A 27,672-nucleotide genomic window follows, 5' to 3' on the forward strand; every position below is an offset into this window, starting at 1 on the left:
ACCAGACCAGATGAGATGCTGTTTATCATCTTATTTATTCCCTCAGTGTAACCATCAGTACATCTCATTTTAGAAATACTAATGTAATAATCATGGGTCACTTCAGATGTCACTGAGGTGCTAAATGATATACACAGATGCACCATATTACCTTCCTAAAATGCAAAAATTTCTAAGTTCTGAAGCACCTCTGGCCCCAAGGACTGGAGATAAGGGCTATCATAGTAGCTCTTTTTTTGTCATCTGTCATGAGAGAAGGCATTGTAGAAGGACTGAAGCCCACAAATGACCTACTGTACATAGCTTTATCTAAGGCTAGCCAAGGAGAAACAGAGTTTTCTATGGTAGCAAATCCCATCAATGAAGGACTTTATCACGATCTGTGTATAACACCCTTTTCCCATTCAATTTTCTCCATCACTCCAGTCTTCCTCCATTTAATTTTTTGTTTGTTTTGCTTTGTGGTGCAGGGGATTGAATTCAGGGCCTTGTGTGTGCAAGGCAAGCACTGTACCAACTGAGCTATATCCCCAACCCTATATCACTCTAGTCTTAAAATTATTTTTCAAATGTTTCATAAACAACCACATTTGCACTAGAAAGCTTGCCATTACTTTATAGACATTAAAATGTTTGCTTTTACAGTTAAAGGCATACATTTTTGCTAAATAAAACTCCTCTAATCTATTTAGAATTTATGTTCATTTTTAGAAAATGAAACCTCAAATTCTCATGTCTTACAAAGGAAGTTTGTATCAAAATTCCATGTATAATAAAGAGAAACATCTATTTTAATAACTAAAGTAACTCCTTCAAGTCTCACTAAGTTTGTGTGCTTCTTTTCTGAAGACCTCTTCAGATGTCATTTTTTTATTAAAGTAAAAAATCTGCACTAGAGCAGTGACTACTCAAGAGAACTGATTAAAAATAAATAAATAAATAAATATCACATACCTGGACAATTGCCTGCCTTTGTATTCTTCTCTGTTCTATTAGAGCTTCTTCATCTTCTTCCTCTACATCAAAATCTTCGAGACTTTAAAAAAAAAAAAAAACACCAAAAACGTTTTTCAAATATCCTTAAGATATTCTATAACTGTAACTCTTTTACGTCTTAGTATTATAGGTGGAAAATGTCATTAAGTAAGAGCAAAAAAAGCCATAAGCCACATTACTTGTTTTTCAACTGTGTCAGTTTTCTGATATGGAATGCTAGTAATATACCTTTCCTGTCTATTTTCTTCTCACTTATTCCATGGTACCCAAACTGGGAACAAGAAAGATCCCTAATTTAGAAAAAGCACCACTGGCTCTTTCAGGGCTTTAGAAAGTTTATTTTACCTCACTGATACTCAATTTTATCACCTATAACAAAGAGGTCTAGGACCTTTTCTGGGTCACAGAACCCTTTCAACGCTTATGAAAGGTATTGGTCCCTTTCATATAAAAAAATACACATGCAAACACTTGTTTGTAATCTGAAAGGTAATGTGACTCAATTATTGAATACTGTCCCTGGCCCAGTCCCTCCCTTCTTGTCCCTCCAAAGATCTCCTCCTCAGCTTTTTGATCCTTTTCAATGCAACTTTTCCATTATCCTAACTGCTAAATGTGTTGTGCAGAAACAAAAGCCAACTGTTATGATGATATCAGGATCTATGTTGAGCACCCATTCCCTACCCAACTTTCTTAATTATCAAACTTTCATCAAGGTCTCTCAACCTTAGTGCTATTGTTTTTGGTATGGACAATAATTTGTGGAGAATTAGCATGTGCACTGGAGGATGCAGTATCCCTGGCCTTCTGCCATTAGATAGCAATTGCCAAAATGTCTCCAAGGAAGTAAATAGCCCCTTTTGAAAACTACTGCACTAAATTGGTTTTATGTTTACGGTATTCCATTTAGACAACCAAGTGTGTGTTTTAAAACTTAGTTTCTGTTATTTTATTAGTCATTGAAAAGTTTCTCCATCTTTACATTGTAAAAGGTTGTTACCTGCCACCAGCTATCTCCAACTACCAAGCAGGCAACACTTAACATAAAACGAAATGTCATAAATTTCTTCCCCCAAACTGGTAACTCAGATTGACAGGACAAATATGTCTATTATTCCCAAGCAAAATAAAGGGAAGACTCATAATAAAATGATGGCCCAGAATTCACACCAGCCAAAGTGGACATTTCTAAATTTGGAAAACCGTCACCTCCACCATAAATTTGCCCAATCATCACAAAAGGTTAACTTTTAACTCAGGAAAAAATGACTGATTCACTTAAAGTAATCAAGTGGCCACTTAAATTTTCTAGTCAAACAGTTTCTCTAAACAGGAAAAATAAAATTATGGCTAAATTTTATTCTTACTTATCATCAGATGAAGACTCCTGCTCAACCTTCATTCCTTCAGAAAGACTTCCTTTAAATTTATCTTCCTTTACTTTGCTTCTGCTTCTTCGTCTGCGACCACCTCGCGAACGAGACCTCCTTCTCAAGCGTGATCTGCTCCTACGACCTCTGTCTCTATTTGAAGGTAAAGAAGATATATACACATTTTGAAAATGTCAAAATGGGGGAAAGCACATGTGTGGGGAGAAGAAATAAGAGAACTTTACTTTCTGCTCAATTTTATCATGAACCCCAAACTCCTTTATAATCTACTTAAAAAAAAGGTAATTTAAGAAAAATAACAATATCACAACAGTGTAACTAAACATAACAGAACTAGCTACTGTTCTCAGCAAACATTTTAAACTAAAATTTTTTTTTCTCATGAACAAAGACTTGTATGTTAAGCTCTATGAGGAATAAATATGTTTCTTTGCATTCCTCCCCCCCACCCCCGTGCCAGGAATTGAACCCACGACCTTTTTGCATGCTAAGCAAGCACTTTAGCACTGAACTACATCCCCAGCCCCTCTTTGCATTCTTTTTTTTGATGTTGAGAAACATAATATTTTAAAAGATGAAATACTCTAATACATGCATAATAAAAACTTGAAACTGACACTGGGGTAACAACACTCTGTGGTGTAAACTAAAAAGTTAGAGGAAAATAATAATTAAAAAGAATTAATATAAAATATGCTCACAGTAGCTTTCCCCCATTTTTAAATCACCCAGCAAAGTAATATTCTTTCCACACTGAGTATACTCCTAATTTAACGAGACTGCTTAAAAAAATTAACAAAAAAGGAATAAGAAAAAAAGAAATGAATCCATGTCCTCCCTCCTGCCCAATTAATAACAAAATTCAGTTGATGAACGGAGGTGGGGTATAGGGGTTAAACCACAATCAGCAGATTACCAGTTTTCTGTTCCCCACTCCTATGTGGGCTGCTTGACACCTGGGCCTTCTGGGTTTGTGAGCTGTGTGCATGGCTCTGACTTCTGGAAGATTCCTCTTGGGCATTTAACATGGGGGCAGGGATGGGTGTTCACCTATGATTTCTTAGGTATAAATGGAGAGGGGCAGAAAATAAGATTCTTCCTTTTAGCCTGGTGGTGGAAAAAGGGATGTGGGCTGTGGATTTGCTAATTCACAGAATTGGAATTCACTGGCAGTAGAGTCCTGAGAAAAGACTCTCTCTTAAAGCCTGAGACAGCAGGGTACAGCCTTCAGACACGGTGCAGGCCGAAGTCCTCAGCCTCACACTGTGGTCCCACATCTTAGCACCCCGTTGGGGTATAGTGTCAGATCCCTGAGGCACTGGATTGGAAGCACTCAGGTCAATATCAAGCTCATAGAACCACCCAAGATGGCAGTCTGCCCCACCCTGGCCTCCGTGCTTACATCGGCCGCGGACCCAGGAACTACAGCTCACTGGTGAAGCCCACCAGTGCTCTCCCTGCCTATACCAGGGGCCCACTGAAGAGCGCACAACTACTGCCTAGTAGTTAACTAGGTGCCACCTTCCCCTTGCGTACACAGGCTAGCAGTACTAATGCGCTAGTGCTCATGCACTTTACGCCCACCTTGAAGGTGAACAGTAGTACTGTGAATTGTCACTAGCCACTGCCATGGAGCAGGAGTCCATCAGGAATTTGAGGTTGAGTGACAGGCCCTGTGACACCTCCAGCAGCAGCTTTAGTAATACCTGCTCCACCCCATGGCAACGGTGTGTCATTATTCGGTAGCGGTCCACCAGGCCTGGCTGAGCAGACTGCTGTGGCCATCACAGCCAGATAGGTTGTGTGGGCTGACCATTCGGTCAGCAACACCAACAGGTTGACCAGCTCTACTTGACTGTCTTGGTCTTTTCCAAAGTGGCCATGTTAAGCTGTTTCTGTACCACATGGGTAAAAATGGAGAGCCCTTCACACATGCAATAGTGTCCTGGCACTACTCAAAGGACTTGCACAGGCACAAGAGGCTGAGCCCTAGAAAAGTACTAGCCTTGCTTGACAGCAGAAGCAGAAGCTACCAGTTGTAACTTGCCCTCATAGTAGTAGCAGCCACCAGCTGCTTCTGTGGCTGTGAGCTGGTCCTAATGAAGGTGCTCTCAGGTGCTGGAGAGACAGCCTGGTTGGTGGGTTTTCCAGCGCTGGCGCTAGCCATCACGTGGGGATGAGGATGGCCTTGCACTGGCATGCCACTGGGGAATCTGCTACTACCAACTCTGTAACTCAGCTGGCCCTAGTGCCTTCCCCACACCATAATACCATCACCATCAAGGGCAGAAGGCACTGGGCTGTGGCAGCTGGAGGCTGGGCAGTGTGGGAGCAAACCTATGAGCCAGAGAACACTGGAGGCTCTTCTGGTCCTGAGGAAGAGCTGCGGCATAAGGCCTCCTAGAAAGCTTGTAGGAAGCATGAATCCCAGCAGAACAAACTCAGTCCATGATCCTCACTGTGGAGCTGCCAGGAAAAGTCTCTTCTTCTGGACACTGCCGCCTTCTTGGTCATGGCATGGCATGGCCTGGCCGTCTGAGAAGAGAGGGCGGAACAGGGAAGCTGGGAATTGTCCTCCCTTTCTTTCAAATGAAAATCCTTTGGTCCAGGAGGTGCTCCATCGGTGGCCAGTGGGTTGGGCTGTCAGCTGCTGTGACCCCGACAGGAGGCACTTCTCCAGGAAGGCTCTGGAACACACAGCAGAACTGGGCACATCTTCTAACTCACTCTGTGGAAGAGGCGCCAGCAGTGGCTGCAAGGCTGGAGGGTGTGGCAGCGCTGCCCTGGCTGCGTGGTGGGAGCGTGTACTGAGTACACACAGTGGCTGCCCAGCTTGCACCTTTGCCTGCCTCATGCTGGCTTTTGGCGCAAGTCCATCCTGGCACTCCACCTTCTTAGAACCTGCAGCTTTTGATCTCTCTGGAAGCTGTGTGCATTGTGTCTACCCAATCAGAGGATCCCTGTGTTGCTGTGGCCAACAGAGGGTGCCAGGCTCCTGCCAACCACCAATTCACCTGCTTTTCTCTGTGTCCCACTGAGTACCAGCCTGCTAGGACCACCGGAGGCGTCCCCTGCCCTTCTTTGTATTCTTATAGTACCAAGGTTGTGTGGTACACAGAAAGCTAATGAATCCATACCAATGAATACAGTAAAAATGTTTTCCTCTGGTCTCTTCAGTTGAATTGTATGATTACCAAAAGTCAACCCCATTCTCTAAGCTGTTTACGCTATTATTCATACTCATTTTTAACTACATGATTAATTATGTAAGCTTATGAAAAATATAAAAAAGGTTTTCTAGGAAAACCAAGTTGAAACTATAGGAACAGAAAATACACAACTGGTTACCCAGGGCTAGAATGAAGGAAGAGACTGACTACTAAGGGAGATGTTCTCTACCCTGTGACTGTATGTGCCTGCCAATACTCAACCTACACAAAAGAAGGTGACTTTTATTTTATACAAATTATGTTTTGGGGATGGGATTGTGGCTCAGCGGTAGAGCACTCGCCTAGCACATGTAAGGCAATGGGTTTGATCCTCAGCACCACATAAAAATAAATTAAATAAAGGTATTGTGACCAACTACACCTAAAAAATACATATTAAAAAATTACGTTTCAATAAACACAATATAAAGAGAATGCGAATACATGATTGCAGAGATGCCAAGAAAAATCATCAAATGTGCAAATTAGGTATTATTATTATTATCATCATTACTATTTTGGAGATAGAGTCCCACTATGTTGCCCAGGTTACCCTGGAACTCTTGATCCTTCCTTTTCAGCCTCCTGAGTAGCTGGGATTATAGGTATGTGTCATCATGCCAGCTTTAAAATGTGCAAACTGAATGGAAGAGTAACAAATCAAATAAAGTTGAACATGAGTTCAAACACACAAAGTAGGACAGAGACAAATCTGAGCATAACACTCTAAAGAGGCCAGGAACTCCGTAAACTCTAAAGGATGGAGTATGAGGTAAAAGTTGGAAATAATTGGTTGAAAGCCTATAGAAACAGACTCTTGTATATTCCCCTCCCCACTTCAGTGGAAAATGCCAAACACTCCCTTCATAATGTGACAGAATACTTAAGATACTTGCTGGGCACAGTGGCATGTACCTTTAATTCCAGTGATGGGGAGGTTAAAGCAGAAGATTGCAAGTATGAGATCAGTTATCAATAACTTAGCAAGACCATGTCTCAAACAAACAACAGCAATAACAAGAACAACAACAAAAGGGCCGGGGGTATAGCTTATTAGTACAGTGTCCCTGGGTTCAACCATTGGTACCAAAGCAGGGGTGGGAGATTTATTTTCTTGGGGCTGGTAATAGGGTTAGGGTTAGGTATACTCAGTGGTAGAGCACTTGCCTAGTACACACAAGGCCTGGATTCAATCCCCACCACTAAAAAATAAACTTTTAAAAAGTTTACTTTGAGGTTGTTATAAAAATTGATACAAGACACTTGGTGGTGCTTTACCAAAAACAGAGGTGAAGGGAAAGTTTACATCATGAAGAATCAGAACTCTACTGTACCAGGTTTATATATAGGATGTCAGAGAATTCTGAAAAACTTACTAGGCCCAGAGAAAAGACTGGTATCTTAAAAAGTCTCTAGTTCCTAAAGTGATACCATGAAGTGGTAGTCTCCAGTTGAAGACAATTTCCATTCAGCTTTTTAAGTGTCTAACTATGAAATTAGAACAGAAAACGCTGACTGATGCAGCTTTCTGAGGAAAGTCTTCAAATGAAAATGTAAACAATAGCAAGAAAAGAGAGAAAGAGAGAGAGCCAGGCACAGTGGTGCATGCCTGTAATCCCAAGGCTGAGGCAGTAGAACTGCCAGCCTCAGCTACTTAGCAAGGCTCTAAAGCAACTTAGTGTGACCCTGTCTCAAAATATTAAAAAGGGCTGGGAATATGGTGTGGGAGACCAACCTTGCAAGTGACTCAGTCACCTCCCCTGCTGGGTGCTGAGGCGCTCAGTCACAGAAATGTGGTAGAGCTTTCCCCACCCTTCTTGGGTTCGGTGTCTCATGCATGGGTGTGTCTTGCTACAGCCCCATGGGTGGAGCTATGCTCACCTGTTACTTTGTATGTAATATAATCCCTTGCCCTGTTTAGGATAGAATCTTCCATGGAAGTGCCTTGTGTATGTCCCCTTCTCTTAATGTGCCCTTGGGTGTGACCTACCCAGGTGTCAGTCAACCTGCTGACAGCGGACATCATGAAGATAGACTCAGCCCCCTGAAAGCTGACCCCTTGCCTCATTTGAATAGCTTCTCCTCAATAAAAGGGGTCAGCGCGTGCTCTCGCTCTCTCTCTTCCTGCGGACCCGTAAGGTCAGAGGAGCCGTCACACCGACCCCAAAGAAAAAGGTATTTGTGTCTCTTGTGTGGTTATTTTGCGCAGCTCAATTAGCCCAGTTTATCTGGAGTGACCCCTGAGCCTTTTAGTCACGAGAACAGAAACCTGGCAATATGGCTTAATGGTTAAATGCCAGGTTAAAAAACAAAAACAAACCCAAAACAAACAAAAAACAAGACATTTATTTTAAATTTAAAGATGAAGAAAGAAAAAAAGCACCCAGGAATCAGAATTAGGCTCTCAAGGGCAATATTGAAAACTAGAGATCAATAGAATGATTTAAAGATTCTCAAAGAATGACTTCAACCAGGAATTCTATTCCTTTCTAAATCAGCAATGAGAATAAAAGGTACTTTTTAGAGATGAAAGGTTCCAAAAAATGTCCCTTCTATGTGCTCACAAAGCTATTAAAGATGGGTTACCAAAACACAGGAATGATTAGAAAAAGATCACATGGGAGTCACATGAAATAAAGAGGGAATACCAAGAGGATGGCAGAAGGAAAGCAATACAAGGATAACTGTATTAGCAGTCATAGAGAACAATGTGGAGAAGTCAACAACGAGAATTAGAAGAAAGGTCCCCTCTTCTCTCCTCCCACCACTATTTGCTCAGCAGTGAACAACCAACACAGGATAATGCTTACACTGACTCTTAAAGCATACAAAACACAATAAAATTGGGTGGAAGAGAATTATGCGTAAGGGTGGTATTAAAAAGCCCTCACTGTCCGAAAGTACTCTCAGACCATGTATCTCTACATCCAGGAATATAGTATACAAAAATTTTCAGAGATTTGTAAATACAAGCCTTGGATATGTTGTCTTTAAATCATATTCAATCAAAAAATATTATAAGATTGGCAAGTGAATGTTCATCTACGGTTTAATGTACATATGCATTTAAAAACACGATTCCCTGCTTTAAAAACATTCTTTTTGATTAACTACATGTATGTAGGAAAAAATGGTTTTCTAACAGTGAATTACATAGGTTTTTGACCAAGACTCCTCAGGAGTCAATTATACATAATAATTATAAAAAGAAACTTAGTTAATTATTTACCACCCCCTGAGCCTGTCAGCTAAAACACCAAGATCTTTAAACCTAGCTCATTTAGTATTTAGCTCTCTTTAAAAAAAGGGAAAGTCCTACTTAAAAAAAAAAAAAAAAAAAAAAAAATATATATATATATATATATATTTTGGTAGTGCTGGGGATTGAGTCCAGGACATTGTGCATGCAAGGCAAGCACTTTACCAACCAAGCTATATCCTCAGCCCTTAAAAGACTGAATTTTTAATGAACAATGATTTGATGGGAAACTATATTAAAGACAAATTAATGTTTATGAAACATCACATTTTGGCAAACACAAAATATGGGATCTCAGCTAAAAATTTTCAGAGAAAAATGCTCTATAGGAAAACTTAACTGAGCTAAATGGAGCTTCAAAAACATTCAAAAGTTAATTAATCAGTAATAACATATGTAATTAATTATATTTACCTTCTCCGAGGAGACCTGCTTCTTCTTCTTGGAGATCTGCTACGTCTAAGTGGGGAGCGCGACCTTCTTCTAATGGGAGATCTACTTGTTCTTCTTCGGGTTGGAGACCACCTATTAATAGGGCTGGCATCTTTTGATCTTTCACGTCTACTGAGGATATCATCTCGAGGTCGTGTTCTTAAGGGGAAAATATGCAAGTTAACAGAATAACAAATCGACCTAAAAGAATCTGTTCTACATATAAAGAATATCTTAAGACATCAATCTAATGATAATGATACAAACTGATGTGTTTTAAATAAAAACTTAAATTCAATTGAGGACCACAATGACATTTTGGTATTATGAAACATTCAATAAAAGTCTGTTTGCTAGGCCTCACAATTTGAAGAGTGTTAAAGCCTATCCACATTCATAAAGCCATTGATTACAATTTCAAATTAACAACTCAAAAGTTTCCTAAAAGGGTAATATCATTCCATTTCCTCAGTTGGAAGTTTATTTCTATAACGTGACATTTCTGCAGTTAAGAACTGTACCTTTAATATCAATTTTGTATAATAGTATCTTACAATGGTAAACCTCAAAATTGAGGAAATACCTCAGCCTCTCCTATGCAAAATCAACTTTCCCTTAAGTTTTAGTCTGTTCAACATGATATCAATGTTATTATAAGCCTTTCTGCAACTTCATTTTTTTAGGTTTTGAACATTTCTTTCAGATGCTCTTTCAGATTTGCCTAGAACTAGTCAATCCAAACAATCAGGACAACTTGTAAATAGGTTTGTCTTCACAAGTAATAACATTATAGTATTTCCCCCTGGATGAAAACACAACCTGCCTTATGTGTTTGGACATGGTATACAGAACCTAAAAGAATCTTTTTTTGATCTAGCCAAAACAAGCAAAGTAGACTTTGATTCAGAAATGCAATACTTCTTGATAGGGCCATCTGTGAAAAATTGTTTTTCATATATATTCTGTTTACACACTCTTTTCAAAGACCAGTTAAAAACTGTAAATGATAGGATAAGAATGTAGCAGTCAGGGAGAATTATTTGCTTAAATGCAATGAAAATAAAAATGCTTAACCTCTACTGATAGGGCATTCAAATTTAAAATGTCCCCTCCCCTTTTTAAGGTGACAAACTGGTAATTATATGATTTCTTAGTTAATAAGGGTTTGGGGGAAAAGGACTGTCTGCATAGTCTTGGAAGCAGAAGGTGGTTTAACTTTCCTGAAAGGAAATTTGGCAGTAAGACTTTCTAAAATGTAAATGCACACACCAGTAGATTTTGCAAGTCAACTTCTCAGAATCATTTGCTGAAGCCTCACACATAAGCCATGAAGATCTTGCACACAACAGTGAAAATCGTGAATCAATCTAAATTTTCATCAGTTTCAACAAAACTGGATACTTTTGGTACATATACCCTGTGAAATACATACCATGTTGTTATAAAGAATTAAAAGATTCTATATGTAATGTCACTGAAGTATTCATAAAAGAATACTATGTTAATGTAAATAATCACTCCATTTTTATAAGAAAACACTTATATTTGCATAGAAAACGGGTTAGAAGGCACAAAATTGTTGGAGTGGTTATAGAAGGATGGAGGAGAGAACTTATGGGTTTCTGCATTATTTGAATTTCTCTTTAGCACATACCACTTTTATAATTAAAAGCATTTTGTCTGTTTCAAATACACAGGTCTGGTATTGAATTGCCTCTTCAAACTGAAAGACTATCAGGATAACTAAGAAACACTTTCAATTCGACAATCAACAAGACTAATACGGGCTTCAACACAAAAAGTTAAAGGGAGGCTATTTCATTAAAACATACCACTTAGAAGTGAAGAGCAAAGAATCAAAATTATCTCTAAAAGCACTGTAAAAACAACTCTTGAAAATTTCTGAGAATGTGATGATTTAAACTCTAAAATTATACTGATACCCATACAATAAAAAACTAATATGAATATAGTAAATGGCTAGGAATTAATATTCTTATAAACTAACATTTTCCTAATAAGCAAATCTTTGCCAGCAAGTTTATACAATTACTGAATATACAGCAGATATTAATAAAACCAGTTTCTAAAGTAGTTCAAAATGGTCTGAATCTCCCTACACACATCCCCAAATTTAGTTCTATGATCCTATAATCACATAGCTTCTGATTCTACATCATTTAAAAATTTGATCTAATCTTCCATCCCCACCACATGAGTTTTAGATAATCTCATGAAGATTCAGTAGTTAAATTACATGGATTTAAATGAATGACCTAGCAAATTAGATACTAAATTAAACCAAGAACTTGGAAAAAAAAAATACCTAATCTCACTGTCAAAAGCATAAATGTTAATGACAGGACTAGATTATAAAATCGTGAACTCACGATTTCCTCATTTTTAACTATCCTTAAGTTCTACTTCCCATTTAAGATACAGCATATCGGTAAAAAGCATTAATATTTTGTAAAGACATTACCTTGGAGAAGAAAGTCGTCTTCTTTCGGGTTCTCTTCGTTTTCTTTCTAAGGATCGGCTCTTGGCTCTTCTACCCGGAGACAGAGTTCGAGAAGGTGATTTGCTTTGCTTAGATCTTCTATCATTTAGAAGTGGAGATCTACTTCTTCTTGATTTTTCACGTTGTTTTGGAGACAAACTTCTTCTTTTAGGACTACGACCAGGTCTTCTACTGGGTGACCTATTTTCTTTCCCAGAAGAAGCATCTTTAGAGGGAGATTTAATTGGCTTCTTTTCTTTATCAGTTTCAGACCTTTTTGATTTTCTGTCTTTGGACCGCGACCTTCTGTCTTTGGATTTACCTCGTAAGTCAACTGGGGATCTGGATTTTTTACCTCGATCACGACTTCTACTTTCATTTATAATTGGGGATTTTTTCCTATCTTTTGTCTTACTTTTATCTTCAATTTTAATCTTCTCATCATTAGGAGATCTGGCCTTCCCAATTTTCTCTTGAGATCGCCTTCTAAGGGTAGGGGATTTTGATTTTCTTGCTTGATCTTGAGACTTACTTCTCTTGGATGGACTTTTGGACTTCTTCCTTTCCTTTGACTTGCTCCTAGTTATTTTCTCTTTAACTATTTCAATACCTCCCTTACTTTTCTTTTTATCTGACCTATGTCTAGTCCGTTCTTTGGATCTGCTTTTACTTCTTTTTTTTGTACTATTTTTATTGTCCACAAGTTCAAGTTTACCCTTTGCACTTGAAGATCTAGTACTAGATCTATTTCCATTTCTTGCCTTTTCATGAATCTCCCCTTCTTCTTCAGAGCCAGACTCATAACCTTGTAAAATGAGCCCCATCCCAGACTGGACCTTTCCTTCCATTAACTCATTGTCAAGTTCAGCTTTAATCAAGGCTCTCTGTTTTTCCAAGTCTTCAAGCAAAGCTAAATCATCAAGTTTAGTTCTTTTTGCTGGGGACATACCTTCTTTGTCAGAAGCATCAATAACTTCTTTTCTTTTGTGTTTCTTATGTTTATGTTTATGTTTATGTTTTTTATCCTTGTCTTCTTCTGAGGAATGTTTATGTTTCTTATGTTTACTTCTGTGTTTATGTTTCTTTTTTTTGTGACGACTGTGCTTATTTTGAGATTGGTCTTCTGATACTTCTCCATTTTCTTCATTTATACTCTTTTCAGAATTATCAGCATCTTCCAGCCTGTAAATGCAGGAAACACATTTTATTTCTCTATTTTTTCTTTAACTTGTTGCTCACGGTTGCACCCACAAAGTATTAGAGCAAACAAATAATGGGGTAGATTGGGAGACAAATCTCCTTTTCCAACTTGAAGTTCAGAAAACTTCCTCTATAATAAATCTAGCAGATCATTTGTTTTGAGCATATTTCACCCAATCAACCCTTGCACACCCTGAAAAAAATATCTTGAGCCAATAATGAGCTGGTCCCAAAATAAACAATCAATGTACACTGCTGATGTTGGCAGTATAATATCCCCAAGGGTTAAAACTTCAAAGAAAACTAACCAGGAGTAAGGACTCTTGACCTTAGCTGCCACAAAGCAACTATGTGACATTAAAGAACATTTTACAAATCAACTACACTTTAGTTTAAGCAATTTTATATGGTTTGACTCAATATTTGTTCAAATTATTTAATCTTTCTGATTTCCAAATGAGACATTGGTTTCTCAAACTATGTTCATATTATCAGGTGCTATGCAAAACCAAAACAAAGCCAAGGGAAGTTCTGTGCTTACATGTTTGAGTTGTACTGGGTTTAAAAGTTTGATTCTAAATTTATTAAGCCCACAGTGCTTAGTAATTCCAGGTTAACTACATGTTCAACAGTATTACAGATGCTCTTTGACTTATGATGGGGTTATGCCTTGATAAGCCCACCCTAAATTCAAAACATTCTTTTTATAAAATATAACTTATACATCAACCCTACTAAATGCTATACTTAACTTTCCCCTTTAAAGTGATTCCATAATAAATCATATCCTAAAATAAGATCCAAAACAAAACTTTAAACTGGATTCAGGACATCACACTATTTTTAGAGGAAAATATGGATTATTTTGTCAAGGCTTCAAATGATATATTCTGTTATAGTTTGAATCGGCAATGTCTTCCAAGGGCTCACATGTTGAAGATTTGGTTCCCAGCTGCTGGTGCTACTGGGAGGTAGGGGAAACTTTGGGAGGTAGGCTGAGTTGGAGGAATTAGGTCACTGGGGGAATGCCTTTGAAGGGTTTATTTTGTCCCCAGCCACTCTCTGTCCCTCCTGGCAGCCTCAAGGTAAGCAGGTTTGTCCACCTCACCCTCCATCCCAAGTCACAGGGAGAGGCCAAGTGATTCCAGACTGAAAACTCTGTACCAATGAGCCAAAATTGTTGTAAGAGCTCACAAGCTTATTCAGCAATCCTTGAGTTTTTTTTTTTTTTTGGGCAGGGGGTGGGAGGTGATACTGGGGATTGAACCCAGTGGCAAGCTATATCCCTGTCTCAAGAAAATTTAGGCAGCCTCTAAGTTGCCTACTCTGGCCTTGAACTTGTGATCTTTTTAACTCAGACAGCTGAGAAGCTGGGATTACAAGGTATGCAATACTGAGCCAACTTGTAGTAAAAAAAAAAAAGAAAAAAAAGGATCACCACAGTAGGCATTAAGCTAGGTATCAGGTAAACAATAATATACAAAACAATTATCTGCCTTCCTCAAGGAAATTACAGTTCAGTGGAAAACAAAGTTACATGATACAACCATAATACACTGAGGGACTGCAATGATGAAGGCACAAATAAAGGCATTAGTGGGGAAACACTGAAGGATCACTTAAACTCATTTTTAGAAATGGTCAGGGGTGTATTTTGTAGATCACAGAAAAGAAACCCAAAGTGATTTATTAAGTAGGGACTTTGAAGAAAGAGAAAAGCTGTTAACTGAGAAGAAATGTGGATTTAAAAATAAAAGCTAAGTATCACTGTTCTAAAGAAAAGTGAATTTAAAAGAATTTCAGAGAGAAAAGTTGCAAAAAACTTAATCATACACAGCAAACTAGGACATCAGACCGTAGAAGAACATGGTCTAAGAGTAGCCAAGATCTCCAAGTTGATCAATTCCAGGAGACAAAATAAGTTGATTTTGGGAGTGAGAGGTTGAGATAGAACTAAAAGCTCTTTAGAGTCACAGAGGCCCAGGAACTGCAAGACTAGACAGCTGGTGGGATTGTTTATTAAGGCACTGACATTTCTGAGAATTACAGCAGGAGTTAGGTATAGAGTGTGGTCCTCCAGTCAGGTCTCAGTCTTCAATAAACATGGGGTGGCTGTAAGGGTGTGGAAAATGGAGATATGACTGAGAGTTATTAGGTGACAAAGGGGGAGTGCAGTGGAGAACACATAGCCACCACCAGACATCAAAAGCAAAGAACTTTTATTCTTTGCCAATCTCCATCTTTGGTACCAGAGTATAGGAAAGCAAACAGTAGTGACAGATGTGCAGAGGAAGCTGTGTCCTATGATAAAACATCAGGTTTTAACCTGGGCCAACTCTAATGGAGTATGAGAAAATAATGGAGAAATACTAGTGTTCTCTGGATCATTATTTTTTCCTCAAAGACCTGGAAAAAGAAAATGCAGTATCTTTGTACACACAACAACAAAACGCCAACACTGCTCTTTAACATTAGAAAAAAGAATCAAAGATATAAGTAGAAGATCCAGAAACATTTCAACTTTGTTCCTGATATAGGATACACAGCCATCCATCTCCTTTTCCCAGAAATCTCTTATCCTACAATCCAGAAGATGGGGTATATGTCTTTTTTCCTAAACCTTGACTTACAGGGGAAATGTCTGAAAAATATTAGACTAATTCAAATTATGATAGATCAAGAATGGTTGTCAGGCACATAAAATCTAAGTACCTAAAGCACATAATTCTAGTCACTAAGCTTGAAATCAAACTACCTAGATACTCTCCAAATGTCCTCCAGATAAAAGATAGCTGAGAAGATTAAACAGTCTCTAGAGCCAAAATGCCTAGGTTAAAATCTTAGTTCTACAACTTACTAATTGTGAGGCTTTGGTAAGGATCAGTCCTTAGGTATCTCATTTATGAATTGCAGAAAATAACAGTATCTATCTAAAATGGTATTGTGAGGTTTACAATCCTATCTAATATGAACTCCAAAGTGTTACAAAAGTAAGCTGATATAAGTGAGTAGATACTGGATACATACATTTATTTATTCACGTAACTATGTGGAGCAGACAAGGCAGTTACTTTGAATGTTATAAGTTATCAAAGAACATGGATTCTATAGTCAAACTACCTGGTTAAAAATGCTCTAACATGACATAACAGTTGTAACCTTAGGTAAGTTGCTTCTCTATGCTTCATTGTCCTCAATTGTGAAAACTGGGGAAATAATACTACAGATAAATCAAGTTTGCTGCAACAACAAGAAATGTTCACACTATAAAAGGTTGTCAAACTAAGTACTCAAGAAATGTCTTTTCACATGACAGATGTGACTTTGAGGTTTTGAGAAGGTTTAAGGGACTTGTCTAAGGTCACACATACAACAACCCAGTTAGAAGGCTTATTCTGCCAGTCAGAAGCTCCACCAATTGATTGAAAATGCTTTTAAAATGTCAGATTATGTTGCTACTCTTCATATAACTTAATGCTTATCTTATTCACAGTAAAACTAAAATCCTTTGTGAGGCCTTATGCTACTGCCCCACCTCCCCAAGTCTTGAATCTACTACTCCCCTCATGCATTCATCCTGTCAAACTGCTTTACTTGAACAATAAGTATTTTCTCACCTCAGGGCCTTGGTACTTGTACTTGCGGTTGTCTCCTTCCAGCAATGCTTTCCTCAGATACAAGTATGACCTGTTCCTTTTGTCTACCCAGGGATCTGCTGAAATGTTACTTTCTCAGTTAAGTCTGCCCAACTCCATTTTGGTTGCAATTCCCATCCCACACATACTCCCTTTCTGTGCTTAAATTTTCTCTACAATAACCACCACCATTCCTAATCTACTTCTTGGTGGATACTCTTTTCTTCAGAATTTTTGATCTACTTAGTTCATTGCTCTATCCCTAGAACCTAGAAGATGATTTAACCTAAAGCAGGTACTCTAGAACAACCTGCAAAAGCTATATTCACCAAACTAAAGCTGTTTTTTTACTTTAACAGACTCCTTGAAAGCTAAGATTTTGCTCTTGTTCAGTTATATCAGCAGTTAAGTCTGCCCAACCCCAACCTCAGAATGCACAGATATAATACATGTTCACCTATTTAATGTAGAATACTAAACTGATTTATATAGTCACCCCTTCCCCAAAGAAAAGTTTGCTTTTTGATCTTTTTTTAATGCTTTCTACAATTAATTTACAAAAGTCTTAGTTGATTTCAATTCAAAATTCTTAAAAAGTTTGCCCATAAAGAGAAAGGTAAAAATTTAGTTCCTAGTGCTTCTGGGAATCAGGATTTATATCATGATGCCCCTCTCCAAAAGAACAATTTCCATCAGTGACCCCAGTTTCTACTGTAATTTATTGAATATTATTATGTCAAAAAATAATGAAATGTCTCTCCATGTGATAGATGAGGTTTCCAAGTTCCAGGAGGTTGAAGGGCTACCTTTGTTAACCATAATAATCAATCCTAGCATTCTCTTGTATTGGCCTATGCATATGGCAAACTGTCACCCTCATTTGATCTCTTAAAGCAAATTTCATAGAAAACAAGAATTACACTCTGTGTTTAAGTGCTTGCTTGCCTAGAATGCACAATGTCCTGGTTTCCATTCCTTTTTCCAGCTCCACAAAAAAGGTAGTCTGAATTCAGCATGACAGTGGCATGGCATATTATATACAATGAACTTGTTCTAAGGCAGCTGAATCAGGCTCATTATCAACAATTTTCTTCTAAAGTCTTGGGAAAAGTTCCCTTGTTAAGAAAACTGATGGTCTTGGACATTAACACTGACAGTATCCACTATATAAATTCCACAAATATAAATTTATGCTTTGTATTTACATTTTCCAATTTAACTTTAAACACTTAGCAGGTGGATGTGCATACCAACCTGTCCACAACAGGTCTGGCATAAAACAAATACTTATTGAGAACTTATTAAGTTCTAGGTAACATACTTTGAATCACATCATTTGAGAGTAAAGATGAATGGGAAGTGCAGACAATATTGGGGTATTTTAACAGTATTTAAGCTTTATCCAATAAAAACAGTGATGGAACAATTTCAAAATAACATAAAGTACCAAATACCAATCATTGTTTTTATTTTTACTTCCCCTTTCACATGTATTTTCTAGAGATTAGTGTTAATGAATTATCTGGGAAGCATTCAATTTAGCTTTGGAAACACACAGAACTCATTAATTCTGTGCATAAATGGAACAGTTTTTAAGCTTGAAAATTTTTCTTAAAAATGTTTTTAATGGTAAACAAAGTGAAGGCCGCAGCTTAAAAAAAAAAGAAAAAACAAGTAATTAAGTCTGTTTCTCTGACAAAATGAAACACCTCTGATTCAGAATCAATACTGATGTAAACCCAAAGACCAGTCTTAAAACAAACACCTCTTGCAAATCAAGTTTGGGAATCTAAATTTCATTAAATTAGAAATGTCACAGCAAAAAATCATTTTTGGCTTGGGATGCAGGTCAGTAGAGGAGGATATTGTTTAATAGGTACCAAGACCCTGTTTTTAATGCCCAGCACCACCTGCCACCTTTCCTATGGATCTTTCTGAGACACTGACAAGAAGTAAAAATGATCTGAAAACCTTAAAGGTAATTTTAAAAGGAGCCACAATGTATAATGGAAGGCCAGACAATACAATAACTAGGAACAGTGTTTTAGAACCAGACTGCCAAGGTTTAAATGAGTTTGTTGCTTGGTGTGACCTAGGGCAAGTTACTCTGTGCTCCAGTTTCATCATCTGTAAAAACATGGAAAATAACAGTATCTACTCTCATTTAGGTTTTACATGAATTAAATAAGTCTGTTCAATGCTTTGAGGAACATCTTATCTTTGGTTTATGCAAATAAGTTTAAAAAGCTTGAATTTAAGAGTCTAACAATGTAAAAGCCACTACTTAAAAAACCTTTGAGGAGTTAACCCCTTCTTTTTATTTATTCATTCTAAATTTTCCATTTTGAATACATTTCATGTAACTATAAAACTGTTTAGATGCTATATCTGAACACTAACCATGATCACCAAGCATAGTAGGTGCTTTCACGTCAAAATGTTATTTTAACTATTTTCAAATTAGTGAAAGTAGGACACATATAGACTAAATATTTCATTTACACAAACCATTCTGTATAGAAGGTAGGGGAAACCCAAAACTATCTCAGCTTATTTACAGTGCAAGGGACTAAACAAAGGGTATATATTATTAAAATCAAGTATTATTCAAATATGTAAATGAAATATAGCTGACTCACTCCTCAAAATGCTATACAGCATAAGATTTGTATTCTAATTGTGCCACAGTTAACTCGTTGAAAAACAAGAAGCTGTAAGTCTAGTTAAAACTTTTAGAGTCCGTTTTTTCTCTGCTAAGTCATATTATGGGGGGAAAATGCAATTTTCAAATGCCTAGAATAAAATGGTTCAATTCTCCATCTAGCTGAGAAAATCAAATGACTAAGGAGCCCAGAACTGGCTGCACAGCAAAGAAGTGTCAGATTGTTTGGTGGCAAAACTTTCCCCCTTCGCAAGTTGCTGGAAGGGTACACCTACCTCTTTCCTAAGATGGCTGGAAACAAATCAAATAATATAGATGCAAAAGAGGGTTGCTACAGGAATATTGTTTTAAAATCCACTTTTAGGTTCTTGTTTTAAGTTTTCCCAGTATAAACATGAAAAACAAAATACTGCTTTTAGTTAAGCAACTATTTGCTTAAGTATGTTTTCACACGGTTGCAAGGATTCTTACACTAGCTTAACTACAGAAGTACAGTTCGGTTTGTAAGCAGTTAGCTGCAATTCCCACTCTTCTTTCATTCGTCCTCCTAAAGAGAGGCTATAAAATCCGGCAAAAACAAAAACAAAAAACAAACCCCCAAACCAAAAAGCAGGCCTCGATCTTACTTTGCCTCAAGTTTGCAAGTTGCCAATAGGCAGGGGAAGAAAAAAACAAAACCGAGGTGGCTGCTGCAATAAAAGTTCTGGGTAGAGAGAGAAGGTTTAAGGCTAGCCAGGGCCAGTTCTGGGACGGTCAAAGAGTGCGACCCTAGCACCCCTTTCTCGATCCTTTTAGGTCCTAAAACTGACAGAAGTAGTAGGTCGAGGCGGGGAACTATATGCGGAAGAAAAGACTGAAGGTTTGCCCCGCCTGACTCCACTGCCCCTCGAGTCCCCAACACCATGCCGCCGAGTGCTCAGACAGGAGAGCTAGGCTCCGTCCCCGGGAGAGGAGTAGGAAGGCGCGACCTCAGAGCCTTGGCAGCCGCCACACGCACCGGACCTGTAGAGGCCGCTCGCGCCTTCGCCTCCCGGGGCAACGACGCGCGACAGGCCGCGGCCGCCTTTGCCCCAACAGCCGCTGCCTCTGGGAAAGCGAAGCTCGAAGGCCGCCAGCCTTGCTCTCCACGCCTCCCTCCCCACAACGGATCACTCGTAGAAACGCAAAGTTTGGCTCTCGCCGTTTAGGCCTGAACTTTCCCGCCGGTCCGTGCAGGTCTCCACGGTTTCCCACTCCGCGGCTTCCCGGGTTCCGGCCTCCAGCCCACTAACAGAGACTACTTACTCGGGCTGCTCCCGCAGCAACTGAGTCTCCGCGGCAGCCATCTTGAACTTCCTGACTCCTCGGCGGCAGTAGCGGCGGTTCCCCGGACGGTGGAAGCTAGTGGAAGTGGAAATGGGGGGGTGAAAAAAAGCCGTAGCGCATGTGCAACGCGCGAAGGGGAAAGCGGTACTCTTAACTCCGCGCTAAGAATCCGGATATAAAACCCTACATCCGGGGACGGAGTACGGAGCGTCGTGACGTAACTTCCGGGCCCGTGGGGGAGGTGCCTATTGAAACTAAAGGCGAGTGATTTGCGGGGCTTGATCTACGGTCAATGTTGTAACGGAGCAGTTCTCGGAACTTGCTGGAGAGGGAAACAAAGGGAGTGGGTTATTTTTTTCGTGTGTGCAGTTCTGAGAGCTGGTTCAGTATGGGCCCAAAGTTGGGTGAATAAATAATATTTTTGTCTCTTCCTTGTTGCTGTTTGATTAGTGGAGGGCTCATAGGCCGGTTTTACTTTTCTCAACCATGATGTGAATTATCTCCCAGGTCCCCTTTTGGTCTTAGAAATGTTTAATTTGGAGACTAAGCATAAGCATCCTGATAGGACAGGATAAGTGGGGGAGAAGAACAAGCACACAAGTTTATATTTAATGCTAGATTGTGATTTTGAAGCCAGTTCCAGACTTCCGCAAACCAAATTTTTAAAGAAGAAAAAACATGTAAGAACATACTGGCAAAAACTTCCTTTAAAACTTCCTCACCAACTATACTTGCATGGTAATACCACTTGGACGAGTGAAATGCGAAGATTTCAGGGGCTCCCCCACAACTACGTTGCTTTTTTGTTTTGGAAAAGTTTTTTTTTTTTAAGCCAGAGTTAAAAGTAAACATCAACTTAATTTATTAATTCATCAAACGTTTACAAGCGACAGACTGATGCCCAGCATTCTATTCTTGCATCTCTTTCGGAACTCAGGAACACGTGTACCCGAAAGCAACCCCCGTAGGCGCCGTTTAAGCCGGCCGGCGAGGAAGGGACCCACAGCTCAGCGGCGGAAATAGACCCCCGGAAGCCTTCGGAGGTCTAGGGAGGCGCATGCGTGCTAGCATCTTTGGGCCGGCGTGGACGGATCTGATGTGCCACCGGACTTACGGTTCCGGCTGTGCCTCCCTGCTGTCGCGGAGCGCTTCCTGCTTCTTCCCGTTGGTGCCAGCGCGGCCCGCCGCCTACCCAATGCGTTTTCTCGCGCGCGCGGAGCTCCCGGCCCGTACTCTTCTACCCCTCAGGGCAGCGGAGCACTTGCCACCGTCTCAGTGAGGCTGTTTTTCCGCAGTCGCCTGTCGGCACCGAGTAGTAGGTGGGTGTAACAGCCCTGGCCCGGGATTCTGTGTGGCAGGCTCGGCTGGACCCCGCCGCCTCCTGTGTGATAAAGCCGAGACCAGCCCTGTTTGCTAACAGAGACCATGGAAACCACGGCACTTGGCGCCCCGTCGTCGAAAACAATACAAAAAATTTACTGGCTCGGAGATAAGGTGTTGGGGACAAGCGTGCGTTTGTGAACATGTCGATTTTTTTTTCCGTACCGTCTTTGCTTGCTTCCTTTTAAGCATTATTCCAAACGATGCGCATAACAGAAATAATTTGAAAATATTTTTGAATTATGTTCCTCGCGTGGAAAGGGATTAAATTTGCACCCTCTGAGATACGTTGCCATCATCAATTTCAATAAGCCCTCGATAGGCTCATTTAGTTTGTAACAAAGGCTACAAACTAAAATAAGGAATATCGTAAAATCCTTTGAAGAAATGTATTGGCCCATCTATAGTCTCCAGATGTCAATTAAGAGAATGTAGATCCCCATTTAGATAATACCTTAACCTGTCTAGTTTAGACCTAGTCCTAAAATTAGGAGCTATTTGTGTGGACACGCTGCAAAATATTAACACGGGTTTTTTTCTTTAGTCCATAAAGATGTAATTTAGCTTTATGTTTTTGAAGCAAGTCTGGTGCGATTATGAAGATCACACAAAGCAAAAGGAAAAAACCCACCCTCCGTTCCTCACATTGAACCAACATTAATATGTTCGCTTGTTTGGCTTTTTTATCATATGAAATATTAAATTGTCTTGCTTTCATGTAAAACGTGATAGTCTGCTTTTTCGTGTAAAGTGTCAACTTTTATGTAATTCTGGTTTCAGGAAAACATTTTTTTTACATCTACACCATTTCCCTTATTATTAGATTTCCAGATTGTTTCAGTTTTGCAATATTGCATATTCTTACTCACGTTTGGAGTTACCCTTTCTCACTGTTATGCATATATATTAGTGATTTTTTAAAAATAGGCTTATATTTTAAATTTGGCTTCTTGCTGAGGGCAGCAAATAGTCCAGTGTAATGACAGTAGGGTGATTAAGAGAGTAGGAAAGCTAGAAAGAGAGCTTGTGGAATTTGAATTGCATTAAAAATTGCTGGACAGTAAGTTGAGGGGGAGGAGTGACGGATGTGATTTAATTTGTCTTAGAATGTTCACTTGGCTGCTTTCTGGAGAGAAACTGGAGGGTCAGAGGAGGAAAGGAGGAATCCAATTAGAAAGTATTTTAGTAATTCCAGTGAGAGATGATGTTTACTTAGACCAGTGTCTAAAAGGGAAAAAGTGTTTTGATGCTTATGTATTTTGAAGGTATAGGTTATTATTGTATGTGGGATGTCAGAGAAAGCAACTTAAAAGTTTTTCTTTTATTCTTTTTTTAGCACTGGGGATTGAATTCAGGAGCACTTTATCACTGAGCTACATCCTCGGTTTCTTTTAATTTTTTATTTTGAGAGAGTTGTTGTTTAGGGCCTGGCTAAATTGCTGAGGCTGGCCTCCAACTTGCAATCCTCCTGCCTCATCCTCCCAAGTTGCTGGGAATACAGGTGTGGGCCACCATGCCTGGCTGCAACTTTAATTTTTGGCTTGAGCAATTGGATGGATGCAATTGCTATTTAACTGAGATAGACTAAAAGAGAACATTTTGGGTGAGGGGACACTGAAGAGTTCTTCAGTCATGTTTTGTGTTGCAGAATCTATTAGAAGTCTAATTGAAAATTTGATCTTTCAACTATTGTTACTGAGGTATCTATTTGTCTTTTATTTTATTTTATTTTTTGCTATAAATACAGTATCTTGATTCTCTGTTATTAGGTATGTATGTGCTTATGAATGTTATGTCTTCCTTGTGAGGTGATCCTTTTATTATAAAATGTACCTATGTTTCTCTATAATATTTTTTTATTTTAAAGTTAGTTTGTCTGAACCTAGTTACAGCCATTCCAACTTCCTTTGTAATGATTTGTACAGTTGATTCAAAAGTGTGTCTCCTTTAGAAATCATCATGTTGGATATTAGCTTTTTGTAAAAAATGTAGTCTAACAGTCTTAGCCTTTTGACTTGATTGTTGGATCCAATCACATTTAATATTACTGTTATATAGTTGGTTTTATGTCTGTCATCCTCGTTGTGTTTTCTGTATGTTTTTATGTCTTTTTTGCTGTTGTTCCTCTGTCCCTCCTTTATTCTTTCTTTTGCATCCAGTGAATATTTTGTAATGTAGCATTTTAATTTCTTTAGTGATTTTTTTCAATGTTTTTTTCCTAGTTATTGACTTTATGGTTGCTCTTGTGACTTAATGGTTGCTCCTGCTTTTTGTGGTATAAGTCTTCCAAGCCCAACAACGCATTTATTTTAGTTATTGCTGTATATTTTTTAAAGACAATGAAAGAACAAAGGAGAGCAAATGTATGTTTTTGTTAGATTTATCTTGCTTATCATTTTAGTTCTTTCTGTTTATTTCTTGTTTTTACGGACTTCGGTTACCATATTGAATCATTTCTTGAACTCAATACAGCTTCACTCCTACCCATCTCATTTAGGCTATTATTTAAAAAGTGGGTTACATTTCTTTATGTCTTAGGCCTAACAAACATTTGTATAAATATTGCTTTATAATTGCTTTTTATTTAAGTATACATTTTTATACAGTTTTATCAAGGTATAATTTATAAAATCATCCAATTTAAGTATATATCTCAGTGATTTTTAACAAATTTGTATTTGTCAGTTATCACCAGTTTCCCCAATTTTATTAATATATAAGTGACAAAATTATATATGAGATGTATAATGTGATATTTTGATATATGATATTTTAATATATGTGAAATAATTGCTTCAAAAATGAATCATTCATATCCATCACCTTAATTTGCTTGCTTGCTTGCTTTCTCTATTCCCTGCTCCTTTTTCTTGTCTTTATGACTGTTCCTTTCTTTTGAAGAGGAGAGTACTTAAGATCTACTCTCTTTCATTTGCAAAACATTAGAAAATATATTGTTATTGACTGTAGTCACCCTGCTGTACATTAGATCTCTAGGACTTATTCTTAAAACTGCAAGTTTTTACCCTTTGACCAATATGCCTGCATTAACCCTACCTTTAACCCCTGCTAACCATCATTCTACTCTGCATTTCTGTGATTTTGTTTATTTTAGAATCCATATATCAATAAGATCATGTGGTATTTATCTTTTTGTCTCTGCCTTATTTTACGTAGCAAAAATATCTTCCTGTTTCATTCAAATGGCAGGACTTCCTTTGTAGGGCTGAATAATATTATAGTGTGTGTATGTGTGTGTGCGTGGGGTGGGAGTATGTTTACCGCTGAGCATCACATTTTCTTTCTTTGAGTATCACGAGATGCTTGGGTTGATTTTGTGTGTTAGCTATGGAATGCTGCATTGAACATGGAGTACTGGTATCTCTTTGATACAATAATTTTATTTTCTTTGGATATATGTCCAGAAGTGGTATTGTTGAATTATATGGTAGTTCTATTTTTAGTTTTTTGAGGAACCTCCAAATTGTCTTCCATAATGGTTTTACCAATTTTACATCCCCACCAATAATATGTAAGAGTTATCTCACAAACACTTGTTACTTTTTGATGTTCTGATTATAGCCATCCTAATAGGTGTGAGGTGGTATCTCATTATAGATTTTATAGTATTTCTCTGATGATTACATCGAAGCACCTCTTCATACATGTTGGCCATTTGTATATCTTCTTTGGGAAATGTCTGTTCAGGTCCTCTGACTATTTAAAAAAAAATAGTTATTTTTCACTATTCACTATTGAGTTGTATGAGTTTCTTATATATTTTGGATACTGACCTTTTTTAAAAAAATATATTTTTTTTGTGGCTCTGGGAATTGAACCCAGACATGCTGTACCACTGAGCTACATCCCCAGGTTTTTTTTTTTTTTTTCTTTTAACACAGGGTCTTTTCTAAGTTGCTTAGCCTGGTCTTGAACTTGTGATACTCCTGCCTCAACATCCTGAGTTGCTGGGATTACAGATGTGTGCTATCACACCTGGCTGATTATTAACTGACATATGGCTTGCCAACATTTTCTCCCCGTCTGTAGGTTGTATCTTCATTTTGTTGATTGTTTCTTTTCCTATATAGATGCTTCTTGGTTTGATATAGTCCCACTTGTCTTTTTTTGCTTTTGTTCACATATCAAAAAAAAAAAAAAAATCATTGTCAAGATTAATGTCATGGAGCTTTCCTTCTATGTTTCTTCTGAGATTTTTACCATTTCATATTTTACATTTAAGTCGTTAATCCATTTTAAGTGGATGCTGTGTAAAATGTAAGGTTAGGATCCAATTTCACCTTTTTACATATGGATATCCAGCTTTCCCATCACCAGTTATTGAACAGACTGTCCTTTTCCCATTGTTTATTTTTGGCACCTTTATTAAGGGTCAGCTGATAAAATAGATTTATTTCTGGGCTTTCTATTCTGTTGCATTGGTTTATGTGTCTGTTTTTGTGTGGGTAAGCAATGTTTTGATTATTGTGGCTTCATAATATAATTTGAAATAAGGAAGTGCGATGCCTCTGGCTTTGTTGTTCTTAATCAAGGTTATTTTAGATATTCTGGGTCTTTTGTGACTCCACATGAGTTTTAGAAATTTTTTTCTATTTCTGTGAAAAACCTCATTGTATTGTACCTGTTGATTGCTTTGGATAGTATAAACATTTTTGACAATATTGATTCTTCCCATCCTGAACATGGAATATCTTTCCATTTATTTTTGTCTTGAATTAATTCCATCAAGGTACTAGATGTTTTTAGTATGTAGATCTTTACCCTCCCTACTTAAAACTATTCCTAAGTTTTTTATTCTTTTTGATGCTATTGTAAATTGGATTTTTTTATTAGTTTTTTTTTTTTTTTCCAGATACTTTGTTGTTAGTATGTAGAAACCGGCTGACTTTTGCATATTTAATTTTAAATCCTGCATCTTGGCTCGATTTATTTATTATTTCTAATATTGGTAGAATTAGAGTTTTTTACATGTAAGATCATGTCATATGGCAACAACCAAATTACTTTTTCATGTATGATTTGGATGCCTTTTATTTCTTTTCCTTGCTTAACTGCTCTGGCTTGCATTTCTGGCACTGTGTTGAGTAGAAGGAGCCAGTGTAGGTATCCTTATCTTGCCCATCCTCTCACATCCCTCTAGCTCACAGCTGGGCACTTCCTCTTTGTGCAGCCTCCTGTAGACTCACATAATGCATGAGCATCATACTGTAGAGCAGAGTCCAGGGATCCCCTGAAGGATTCTAGAACTCTTTTTCTGTCTACCTCCCTGCTCTCCAGAACCCTACTCTGTGATTCCCAGTTGCTTCAGACTTTCAAAACAACAGCTTCTCAACTTAGTAGGACCTCTATGATCTACTTAACTCCCTCTCTTTCCTGTAGTTTTAATGTGCTTTCAGATCAAAAGCTGTGGCAATGATAGGACTTTCTTCATTTGATTGTCTTTTCCAAGGGCCAACAATTCTGTTCTGTTGCCCAATATCTGAAAATAGTTCTGTATTTTGTCCAGTTTTCTAGTTCTTAAGATAGCAGATTAATTCAGATTTGGTTATTCCATAGAGCAAGAAGCACAAACTCTCATGACTTTTTAAATGACATAAGCATGGATTTTAAACATTTATTATGTAGATCCTGAAAATCTATCCATTATCCATATCCATTATGTTGTACATTCTGTGTAGTTGG

At 38.2% G+C, this 27,672-nt stretch overlaps 1 protein-coding gene across 7 annotated transcripts in view; it reads right to left on the reverse strand.

Moving 5' to 3' along the window:
• PRP4K (pre-mRNA processing factor kinase PRP4K) overlaps positions 1 to 20,892 on the reverse strand; it is a 36,567-nt gene extending 15,675 nt beyond the window's left edge. For 3 of the 7 annotated variants that reach the window (XR_014022306.1, XR_014022307.1, XM_081296315.1), the window contains exons 1-5: positions 20,569 to 20,892; positions 11,770 to 12,969; positions 9,270 to 9,446; positions 2,364 to 2,519; positions 955 to 1,036 (exon numbers count right to left, since the gene is read on the reverse strand). Coding sequence is in view for 2 of the 7 variants with exons in the window: in XM_081296315.1 (XP_081152441.1) it covers positions 955 to 1,036; positions 2,364 to 2,519; positions 9,270 to 9,446; positions 11,770 to 12,969; positions 20,569 to 20,609 (1,656 nt within the window). In the remaining 5 variants the exon portion in view is untranslated. The remainder of the gene's footprint in view (positions 1 to 954; positions 1,037 to 2,363; positions 2,520 to 9,269; positions 9,447 to 11,769; positions 12,970 to 20,568) is intronic. The other 4 variants (XR_014022308.1, XR_014022309.1, XM_081296316.1 and 1 more) reach the window with 2 other exon arrangements.
• Between the last annotated feature and the right edge of the window lie 6,780 nt (positions 20,893 to 27,672).

This window comes from Spermophilus citellus, assembly GCF_964194105.1.
Source record: "Spermophilus citellus genome assembly, chromosome: 5".
Taxonomy (NCBI): Eukaryota; Metazoa; Chordata; class Mammalia; order Rodentia; family Sciuridae; genus Spermophilus; species Spermophilus citellus.